Source organism: Armigeres subalbatus, chromosome 3 (genome assembly GCF_024139115.2).
Source record: "Armigeres subalbatus isolate Guangzhou_Male chromosome 3, GZ_Asu_2, whole genome shotgun sequence".
NCBI classification, from domain to species: Eukaryota; Metazoa; Arthropoda; class Insecta; order Diptera; family Culicidae; genus Armigeres; species Armigeres subalbatus.
This window is the reverse complement of record NC_085141.1, coordinates 232,136,360-232,148,637: the sequence shown is the minus strand read 5'-3', so window position 1 is coordinate 232,148,637 and position 12,278 is coordinate 232,136,360. Positions and strand designations below refer to the sequence as shown.

The window sequence follows — 12,278 nt, the reverse complement described above, 5'->3', positions numbered from 1 at the left end:
ACAAAAAATAAATAAAAAAGCAACAAAAGTATAAAGTTTTGTGAGAAAAAAACCAATAAGCAAAATGCAAAAAAATTGTCACATTCTTCTTCAATACTGCATATTGTTTATGGATAATTTACTGGATTTCATTGCTATTTAGGGGAAAAGTGGGTAAAACCGACACCTTAAGCAACTTTACAGTTCCCCAATCTACGAAGCAATTTTCCGGTCTAGAAATTTCATACAAACACACTTAGGCTCTTCATGCATCAGTCCATGTGGTCTCAGGACAATATTTCTTGATAGAATTTGATTTATGATGAAAACGCGAACAGTCCATCTTCCAGACCAAACAGCTGGGGTGCGGGTAAGATCGACACCACATGAGGGTAAAACATCAAGTCTTTATGGAATTGAACATCATAACAATTCTAAATGATGTTACAACATAATAGAAAATGTTTAACAACATTCATTTTAATTTTTGTGTATAAAATTCATGTTTACTCATAAACGATCACTCATAAACGATGGTTGAACAAAATTTTATATATTAAAAATCATCACCACATATCATACTTTATTTAGTTTCTTTAGCAGGTCGAGTGAAAAATATATAGAGTATAAGAATGTTAGTAACAAATTTACTAACTACTGTAAATATTGACCTACATTTAAATTTCACTTATTTTAAAAAGTTGTTTATAACGGCGATTTAAAATAAATGCGTATGGTGCAGTTATGACAAGAAATTAAAATGACCAGTTCCGTGACAAGCTACATGTTTACAGGGGTGATTGATCACGAAAGAACATCACTAGAGAACGTGTTGAATATATCTAAGAGCAAAATAAGCCTAAAAATACGGTTCTTCTTTGAGCGCTATTGGTATCCGACCTGCAGGCTTTCCTTGATGACCCAATATTACCCACTAGACCTTTTGTCACGCCCAATGATGATATGGTATGTAATCAGTCTATGATTAAGTTATACTCCTCGGCGCCTCGTTTTCCAATACATGAATGATATTATGCAAATGATAAGTCTAATAAAACAGAGGTATTTCGTGATTTCGTGTCGAATTTACCCCAACAGATAACATAATAATGATGAGATACATGTGGATGTTTATAATTAGAAAAGTTAACTTTTTTCCACAACATACACAAAATGATGTTCAATTATGGATCAGAGATGAATTAAATACTGAAAATTAACAAATTTTTGTCTGAAAAGCTTATACACCGATGCCAAAATTTTACATAATTTATTTCCTCAATGGTGGTCAATGCTAATTGTCTGTTTATTATGACTCTTACACATCTCCGTCAGTTACAAAATGACTAGAAATACAAGAAATCAAACGTTTATTCAAAGTGTGTTGAAATTCGGTCGGTTCGGTCGGTTTTACCCGCAGTGTCGGTTTTACCCACAATTCCCCTATTTGTTTTTTCCCCAGTTTTCCATTTTTATTGTTTTGGATATTACTTTTTTGATGATTTTGCAGTACTTTATTTGCTAATAAACTTTTTTGGCCCATAGTCCAGTACCGGGAAGGTGTGAAATGTGACTCCGTGAAACGCGGTGTGAAATATGAATGATTGATTAATAGGCCGTGCTGGACTTACCCGTATTTGATGAAGTTAGTCCATAGGCGTACCATGCGGCGAAGGACTTTGAGTGATTGTTTGACGAGTGGCTCGCTGATTACACTCGATGTAACAATGCTCCGGTAGTTGTACGGTGTGAAAAAATATCCCAGATCATCCCCATGCATGGCGCCCGTCATGGGATGGATTTCATTTCGATAATATATGTTTTTGGCGTAGGCAAATGGCCCATCAAACGCGAATCGATAGCTATAAATTGACGACTTGAATTGTTGCGATGCCTTTTCGATGAAATATTGCAGTCCAAAGTGGTAGTCGGCAAAAGAGCCAAGCTTCCGATAGAAGACTCTGGCGGAACGATTCGCGCGGCATTGCTCGAGATAATCTCTGATGCGCTCGTAAATGGTGACATTGCTATTCGGATAATTGAACTGATCCATGCTGAAATTTTTCAGATCAAATAAATTGTCGTGCTCTACTGCTGTGCTTCCGATGAGAAGTGGGACGTCGCTAACGGGTTTCATCATACGAACCATGTCGTAAGGATTTTTTGGTGCATAGTCGTTGTCCGAGCTCGGCATGTAACATAAATGATTGAAAGTGAAGTAATGAAATTTCGGCCCGTCAGACGATACCAGAAGCCCTGCTGGTTTCGTTTTCAGTTCACCCTTGGTAGTAACATCAATTTGCTTTAAAAACTCGTTACTGCACCATTGACGGATGAAATTGTATGCCCATGGTTGCGTCATTGTTCCACTCATGGCGATTACATGCTGGAACAATTTTCTCGAGGACTGTGCATACATATGATAGGTAGCTGCGGCGGATCCGGAACTCCATCCCATTATTGTAACTCTATCCGGGTCCCCTCCAAAGCTTCTTATGTTCCGATTGACCCACCGGAAAGCTTCAGTCTGATCTTTCAGTCCTAAATTGGATGCAATATTCAAATCATCTATAGCTAGGAACCCTAATGATGATAAACGATAATTGAATGTGACCACTAAAACATCCTGCAATGGTACACAAAATTAATCTGAAATTGTATCTTTGTACGGTGTAAGTTCATTTTCCGGACACTTAAGGACTCTATGAGATGAAACTATTTCATGCGCATACCGCTTTAAACTTTCTTGTCAAAACGTTATTCATCTATCATCGATCATAGCTTTTGATTGTGTGCTTAATATTTCGATTTCGAAATATCAACATTTAATGAAAACCTGGGCTTAATTAAAAATGTGGACCCTTTTGTACTTGATTTATATTTCGGGTGCTTGATATTCGAATCGGGTAGCCAAAATTTTATGTTGTACATTTTTTACTTTACTGTTAGATATGACATACATGTAATAAATCTTGCGGTAACGCCCGACAAGCCTATTCACCCCCTGAAGCATGGCGTATTGGCGTATTACGAATTGTCACATTGAAACCTTTCTGGTGAAAATCTCAAATATATCACAATACGAGTGTCCGAAATATGAATTTACACGGTATTTGTTTTAAAATGTTAAAATCTACCTCATCCAGTATAAACTCGTTACCAAATATATCCGTTTCGGAGGATCCTTCGGTGAAGCTACCTCCATGGATCCATACGAGCACTGGCATCAGCGGTCGTGGTCGTTTTCTCATCCTCACGTATGTGGTGTACACATTCAGATAGAGGCAATCCTCGTGGCCGAATTTTCGCGATGAAACCGTCTGCTGTATGCATGGATGAGATGTATTATCGAAGGTTACTGAGGCATCGAAGTACAGAGGAACGGGATCCTGTGAAAAGTGAAAGGAAATGTATTTTAATTGCGTGTCTCGTACACTAAAATGTGACATCTTCTCAAGAATTTTATATTCGATGGTAATTGAAAAAAAAAACACATGGTGGTGATGGTGTCTTTTTCGTGCATAATAGAGGGGTTTAGAATGTGACCATATTTCTCCGGGACATATTATGTGTTATATATTTGAAAAGCGTATCAAATGATTTCTAAAGAGATTTTTCTCCCATCAACCTACAACAGGAGCACTCAGTATGATTTTAACTGCTCGGTTTGATAGAAACAGCCTCCCAGGTAAAATTATTGGTTTTATAACTGTCTTGAAGACCATGTTCCACTCTACAAGCGTGCTTTGAAACACGCGTAAAACCAAAATATTACTGGGGCCTAGAATATTTGGATTATTGACGATTGGAAGTTGAATTCGATGGAATTGAACAGACCGTATAAAGAGCAATACAAATAGTAAACAACATTGATGCTTATCAAGACGCCACAATCAACGAAAGGCATCCGATAGTTGGGGTGAGGTCGTGCCCCAATTAGCGAACGATCACTGTATCTAGCGCATGTAGTGTTTTGTGGCAAAGCTTTACATAGTGATTACAAGTGTTGTAAAGAGATTAATAAAACTTTTGAATGACTTTTAGGACCAAAGTTTTTGTTCTGTAGGAAAACGAAAGGAGGGTTTTGAGCCTCTTGAAAGACCTTACGAGCCATTTTATGGAAGGCTTCCGAACCACTTGAAAGGAGGCTTCTGAGCATCTGAGCCTTTTGAAAATACGCATCCAAGCCTCTTAAAAAAAGAATTCCGAGCATCTTGATGGTAGGTTTTCGAGTTCTTGAAAGGAGGCTTCCAAGCCTCTTGAAAAAGTCTTCCGAGCCTATTGAATGGCGGCTTTTGAGCCCCCTGAAAGGAGGCTTCGGAGTATCTTGAATAAACACTTTTGAGCCTTCCAAGCCTTTCGAATGGCAGCTTTTTAGTCACTTAAAATGAGGCATTGGAGTATCTTGAATGGACTTAGTAGCCATCAAACAAGTAAGTGCAGTGCGTGTTTGAGTCGTCGGGAAAATAATAAAATATCTATATTGTGTTCGGTGGCTCATGCGCATGTATTGCGCTTTGCTTCAGTCGAAATAAGCGCTATCTTGAATAGTTTGCAGTAGCCATCGAGCTAGCAAGTACAGTGCGTATTTTAGTCGTCGCGAAGTAGTTAATGAATTGAATCAGTCTTCGGGAAAATACGTTAGTCACGCGTTGCTTTTCCATTTCTGTATCATCATGAATATGGCGTCGTTCAAAAGAAATAATTAGTCGCTTACCAAGGCGATTTCCAATAGATTTCCTTCCAACTAACATACTATTCCTTTCCAGTGCGCTCATGGAGATGCAGAGGATTCCTCGGTCTCTTGTAGCAATGAGTGTCGAACTAATTCTCCTCCCCTTATCCTAATTGACTGTGAGGACGTGGCCGGCATCGTTATTGGTCTTGTATTAAAGAAACTCCGAAGCATGTACAGTGAGAATAGCTTTCTAGTCCCGAGAAAACTATTCAATTGGTGAACTGTGCATTATTTGTTGTTTCTCGGCCAATCACGACTAGTAACTAAGATGTGGATTCTTTTTCACGAATTTCATATCAATTTGTCCATTTCGAAACATGTGCTGTGCATATGCACAGCCAAGATTTTAACAAAAATACTACGATGTGTACAGTCAATCAAACTAAGCTAAGCTAAGGCATTGGAGTATCTTGAATGGACGCTTCCTGACTTCTTGAAGTAAAAAATCCGAGGCTCCTAAAGGGAGGCTTCAAGCCTTTTGAAAGGAGGTTTGCGAACCCCTCAAAAGGAGGCTTCCGAGCCTTTTGAAAGAGGCTTCCGAGCCTTTTTAAAATAGTCTTCCCAGCCTTTTAAGAGAAGGCTTCCAAGCATGTTGAAAAAGGCTTCTGTTTCAGTTTCTGTAACTCATATACGACCAAATTGAGTCACATAAGTGCTATGGCAACCAAAGCAGTAAGATTTGTGCTACTAGGTAGTCTTCCGGTACTTTAAAAAAGGCTTCCAAGCTATTTAAAAGGAGGCTTCGAAGTATCTTGAATGGGCGTTTCCAAGCCTCTTGGAAGAAAATCCGAGCCTTTTAAATGAAGGCTTCGATCCTTTTGAAAGAAGGCATCGAGCCTTTTGAAAGAAAACTTCCGAGTAGAGGTGTGTGCCGCCGCCGCCGACAGTTTTTGGCACGCCGCCGCCGCTGACAATTTTTCATCGGCGCGTCGCCGTTTCAAATTTGTCAAACCGCTGAACTATGATTTTCCACGTCGATCGAAATTCGAAGAAGTCCGCAGAGTTTTTCGATATGTTAAAACTCCATTCAAATTTTCCTGAAAATACCAATTATTTCCATGAAAAAACTAAGAAGAACTACTAATTCTAAGAAGAATTACTAATTTTGAAGGATTACTCGTTTAGTACAGTTTTAGGATTTCTGTTGAAAATAAAAAAAAAAGAATTTCTCGTTGAAATATACTTTTTGCACGAAGAAGGGTTGTTTGACAGAGAGAAATTTGGCTGAAATCCAAATGTTGTTTGGCCAAATATGGCATTTGAAGCCGAAGCCCATCTAGTCTAAATTTATTTCGCCAAAAATGTCGTTCGGCTGAACAGTTCCTTTGGCTGAAAAAATCCGTTGGCCGAATAGCTCAATTGGCCGAAATGGTCGTTTGACAGAAAGGGTCATTTGGCCGAAATGGACATCTTGCCTAAAGTGTCGGAGTGTTTTACAGAAAGGTCATTACGGCTAAATGATCTATTCGGCAAAACGACATTTTCGGCCTAACGAATATTTCGATCAAACGGCAGTTTCAGTTTACAGGGCTGCTAGCTCAAAAAACTTTGTTGACTAAATTACATTTTCGGTCAAACCATTTTCGACCCAACAACCGTTCGGACAAACGTTTACATAATTCCGCCAAATGGAATTCAGTATTATTCGACGTTGGAACAAATGGTTTTTCGCCGAATGACTTTCGACCAAACGATAGGAAGGGCCATTTGGCCGAAAGGTCAAATAAATCATTAGATCCATCTGGCCGAAAATGTCATTTAACGAAATGGATATAGAGATGAGTGACGTTTTGCGCTCGCACACTAATGTGCAATTCGGCATGTGTAAATACATGTTTGATTTCCTTCTGCTCATAACCTCAAAACTAATCGGGTCATCACAATGATTGCAAAGGAGTCAAAAAATATATGGAAATATACTCATTTTAACCCAAGCTACCCTGTGTTGCACCATCTAGGAGTGTTTATTTTCCTTTTATCGCCACTCACACATTTGGACGTGGGAATCTCAATACGACCGAAAATATCGTTTGGTCATTTGGTCAAATAGGTCAAAGGTCTTTTGCCCGAAAAGGTTTGTCAAACTGTCTGTCAAACGACCATTACGACCAAACGGCATTTTTGGTCTGTTGACTCATTCGGCCGAATGAAAATTTCAGCCAGCAACCTATTGGAGACTACGGTTTTTTTCAACCGATTGACGCTTTAGCCAAATGACCGCAATGGGATTCGAACCTAGAACACCAACAAAAAATAGCACTGGGTTGCGCTCACTTTAGCCATGCCTCCACGTTGACTGCTTGTTGGGATAGGAATTTGTTTCATAAAGGCTACTCTTGTTTGCATTGGTGAAGGCACGAAAAAGATAAAAGATGTGAGAAAACAAGCAAATCAACTATTCGCGGCTCGAACATTACGGGACAAATAGCTTTCTCTCACCAGGCCTTTTTTCTTTCCCGCAACATAATTTCTCGGATAAAATCCGCGTGAGTGAGCATTATTTGCTCATGAGAATGAGAGAGCATTACGATCCCTGATTATTTGACAGTGATAGCTGGAAAGCATGGTTAAAACAAATATATACGAGAGTTGAATCAACTAGACTGTGTCTAGTCTGTTCGTGTAATTCAAGAGCCAAACCAGTGAACTATCGCGTATGGATCGTATGGTTGATTCTAATATGTGTAGAAATTGAAAAAAAAACATGCAAATTCCATTGAACTTCCGTGGAAACTCTGTAGAATTTTCCGTAAAAACTTCGGAACATCTCGTGAAAATTCTAAAGACTTTCCCATGGTAGCTCCTTAAAGTTTATCGCGCATATTTGGCAAAACTTTTTGTGTATATTTTGAAAATTAATAAACAGAAATTCCGAAAAACTTTCCGTGGACATTCTGGACATTCTCCTGTAGAAGTTTGCAAGGGCGTAGCCAGAGCAAGGCAGGGGGCGCCCCCCACCTAAATGGTGGAAAGATTGAAAGGGTACTGAAATGAATTCCCTTAAACATGTGCACTTTACGATTCAATCATATTTAGAAATAAATGGTTGAAACTCAAAAGATTCCCAAAAACTTATTAGTATATCCAGGATCCATAGTACATGAAAGTTCAAAACAAGTCGAAGCATTTCGGGCTCAAGAATCCTCCTTTAAATCCTTCTAGAAGCTCCACTGGGAACTTCTAAGTTTCTCCGTTATCCACAAACTCCTCTGAAAACCTTTCGAAAATCCTTCTCATGTAATAGCATTTCCTCCTTATCTAGAAACCCCTATTTTTTTTATTTTTGGAAATTCATGGAAGATTTCTTTTCTTCTCTCGAAGTTTTACTTCTAGACATTTCGACGGCTATTCTTCAATAAAAATCTCCGCGCAACGCGCTATTGTGATACAGTTTTTACTGTTGGTAGTGAATTTGGATTCAAAGTTTTTGGAACTTAGAAGGCCAAGCACTAATATTCATGTGTTTTTTTTTTTAATAGAACAAAACTACGATAAAGAGCTTCCTAGCTTCCTTCTTCTAAAGAATTCTCAAAACTTTAAAGTAATTCTCGTAAAAAATTCGAAAATCATTTCCAAATGAATATTTTGGAAAAACTTAGTGAATTTTGTAGGAAAGTATTTCAGACTTTTCCCGTGAAATTCTAAAGATTCTTCCGTAATTGTCTTGAAATTATAAAAAATGCAAAAAAAAAACTTGAAAAAAAATACACCCGATTCTGTTTTTACACGGATTTTTTTTACACGGCCGTGTAAAAAAAATCCCATGTAAAATTTTTGCAAAGTTGCTCCATTTTGCATGATTCGTCGAGAAATCATAAAACTTTTTTTACACGGATTTTCAAATTTTGAACTGAAAACTTTTTTTACACGGAACGCATCCCCCGTGTAAAAAAAAGAATCGGGTGTATTAATGTAATACAAAATTGCCACGCCGATTCACGCCGCCGCCGGCCAAAATTCTGACAAACGCCGCCGCCGACGATTGTTGGACCGGCGCACACCTCTACTTTCGAGCCACTCGAAAGGAGGCTTCCGAGCCTCTTGGAAGAAGCCTTTCGAGCCTTTAGGATGAAAGGATGCTTCCAAACCACTGAGCCTCTTGAAAGAAGACTTTTGAGCCACTGAAGATGAGGCTTCTGAGTATCTTGAAAGGACGCCTCTGAGGCTTTCGAGAGTAGGGTTCCAAGCCTATTGAGAGAAGAATTCCGAGCCTCTTTGATGGAAGGCTTCGAGCTTCTTGAAAGGAGCCTTCCGAGCCTTTTGAAAAGTGCTTTTCGAGCTTTTTTAAAAAAAGGAGAAAAAAAATTAAAAGAATTAAGCTTAAAAGAAGACTTCCGGACCTCTAAAAAGGAAACCTTCATGTTTCTCAAATGGAGGCTTTCGAATCTGTAAACTCTAGATCTTAGTTAAGAATCATATTCTTCTCATATTCTATACCTTCATCTATTATACTGGTTGTGGAGAGCAGGATTCAATAGGCCATGATTCACTGATTGCCGTGCATATTGTATTGTAGCATGGTCACTTTTGTATATATTATTTTTAGATTAAAATGTATATTATTCGCTATTATTATAAATATATTAAACTAAATACTATCATATTTTGGATACTTCAATGTTAATTTACTGTTTAATTTATTTATCATTATTATAATACTCGTTCAATGTTAATTACACTTAATTCCCATAGTTCACTCAAAATATATTGTGATAATAAATGTCACCATTCCGAATAAAATACATCCCTAGGTCGAAATAATGCATCGAAAAGGTCGTTGAATCACTTCGGGGATTTGACGCATTTTCCGGCCACGAAGACCGTGATAGTCGCATTTAATCTGAGGACTTTTTGGACTTCTACTCGTTCACTTTGACTTGAACCGTGGAAGAGGCGAGAGTTCAAGTAGTTAGTACTTATATGTACTTAGTGTCGCGGTGTGTTTAATTTGGTACGTTTAAATGTGAGAAGTATTAAGATTAAAATTAACAATGATATGGAAATGCTAATATCATCTTCCAAACTTGGACGTACATGTTCATGATAGAATTAGAGGCGAAAGTATAGAATTGATAGTTCCGTTAGGATACGGCAGGCATGAAGAATGTTTTTATAGAAGTCGATTTGAAAGCGAGCGGAGGGCAATATTTGTGTTGGCACATATCACACGATCTTCCTTCTGCCAAGCTCCCGTATGAAGGGGGAGGGAAGAATATCAGTGTGGAAGCTGATATATCTCCACTGGCAAAAGGAAGGTGGTTTGACTTGCTCATATGCCATCGCGTGCGGAAGGATTTGCTATCGACGAGTACTGTCTCCAAATTTCTAATATGACATCAGCATTTAGTCGAATAGGATTTTTATTGCACAGTTCTGTTTTCTCATTGCGTCCGTCTCGTCGCAACCAACTTGGCTGCCTCGGAGAGAACAAAGCAGAGAAAGGCACTGCTGCTGTACCGTCGACCAATAACAGCTGAATTGATGGATGCCCCCACCAAGGGTAGTACATTAAATTAATGATTTCGTGTGTGTTACTTCTACGTGAAGTTAAACGATTTACAATGATATGGAAATGCTAATATCATCTTCCAAACTTGGACGTACATGTTCATGATAGAATTAGAGGACGCACGAGACGGACGCAATGAGAAAACAGAACTGTGCAATAAAAATCCTATTCGACTAAATGCTGATGTCGTATTAGAAATTTGGAGACAGTACTCGTCGATAGCAAATCCTTCCGCACGCGATGGCATATGAGCAAGTCAAACCACGTTCTTTTTGCCAGTGGAGATATCAAGACAAAATTTTCAAAACGACTTATCTGCTTTTGTAAACAAAGATTCAAACGACGATTTGACGAATCTGATTGCACTCCCACGCAAACCAACACCACCAATAGGTAGATAAAGGTTTCCGCTACCTGTTGATGGTGTTGGTTTGCGTGGGAGAGCTATCAGATTCGTCAAATCGTCGTTTGAATCTTTGTTTACAAAAGCAGATAAGTCGTTTTGAAAATTTTGTCCTGATATATCAGCTTCCACACTGATATTCTTCCCTCCCCCTTCATACGGGTGCTTGGCAGAAGGAAGGTCGTGTGATATGTGCCATCACAAATATTGCCCTCCGCACGCTTTCAAATCGACTTCTATACAAACATTCTTCATGCCTGCCGTATCCTAACGGAACTATCAATTCTATACTTTCGCCTCTAATTCTATCATGAACATGTACGTCCAAGTTTGGAAGATGATATTAGCATTTCCATATCATTGTAAATCGTTTAACTTCACGTAGAAGTAACACACACGAAATCATTAATTTAGATTAAAATTAACGTTAATTCTGTTCCTTCCGTGTAGCCCAAAGTTCAACATTAGGGTCAAAGGTGACGAGCGGTCAACCTTTTGTGTGTGCGAATTGTATGTAGAAAAGGTAAATTCATTGTGATGTTTGTGTGGAGATTTTTAATTGATTGCGTCGAAACAGACGTTCGACGTCTCTTATCTAGGATCGATTCTATCGATATCCAGGCCAGCACGGCACACCGAAACTTTTCGCCAAGCGAGCTCTCGACCCCACGGATCGGGAGAGATCTCGGAAGGGAGGTTCGATTCTCCGGCAGAGCAAAGGTTTTTTTGTAAACCCCAACCCGTGGAAACCGTCCGTCGAATGCGAGCGCCATACTCCGTTGTCGGCGTGATTCGCAGCACCAGCACAGAAGCCGTCCATCTAGGAATCTCCTTAAGCGCAGTTCATCATCATCGCCCCGGCCACCATTCATCGGTATAGGACCACTTGCCGGCCGGGAAGCTGCAAATACTACGGAACCGTGAGTAGAAAACAAGCATGCATGCATATCTCCACACACACACACGAGCTCGATCACACAAACGATAGCCTAGGCTAGCCATCGCTAGAACCAGAAATAGAAAACCGCACACAAGTAGGAAGCTAGGAAGTGAAAGAGGGAAGAAGGAAGTGAAGAGCAGAGAGTGAGGAAGGAACAAATATGAATAAACCCTAGGGTAATCGAAACCGCAATAAATGTATATCTGTCTTGTTTCCGTTGAATAAATGCGTTTCCGCTAAGTAAAGCTTCCATGTAACGATAATTGTAGTCCGAAGGATTTCACATGTTTTTCGCGTCGTTCTCATTGTAGTTTTTGTTCAGTGTTGTACTCCAGGTTGGGCTGCCCGGTAAATCAGCCTCAGCACTCACGTGTCCTAGACGGTCATACGATTTGGGAAAAGAAGAAGTCCGTCCGGTGAGGATAACTCGTGAGTGGTATTTTTGTGGGTTTTTAGTAGAACCACGGTTAGGATCAATTTTTTCTTCGGGTTCCTTGAGGCAGAATCTTTCCCTTATTCCCGACAAATGGTCCCCTTATAGCTCAGACGCATAATAAAACCCATCTTAAAAGGCATCTTAAAATCATCTTAAAAGCAACGGACGGTCCTCTTTGAGGTGGCGCTTAAGCCGTCCGTTTTTCGAGCTGGGTCATTTATCGATGAACGGAACTGCTAGCGCAAATTACGCGCTATAGTATATTATGTACAA

General features: G+C 39.3%; 1 protein-coding gene across 1 annotated transcript in view; it reads right to left on the bottom strand.

Moving 5' to 3' along the window:
- Positions 1-12,278, bottom strand: part of LOC134220782 (venom carboxylesterase-6-like) — a 29,774-nt gene that overhangs the window by 8,721 nt on the left and 8,775 nt on the right. Inside the window, exons 2-3 of the mRNA XM_062699883.1 lie at positions 3,117-3,368; positions 1,611-2,605 (exon numbers count right to left, since the gene is read on the bottom strand). Of these exons, the coding sequence (XP_062555867.1) occupies positions 1,611-2,605; positions 3,117-3,368 (1,247 nt within the window). The remainder of the gene's footprint in view (positions 1-1,610; positions 2,606-3,116; positions 3,369-12,278) is intronic.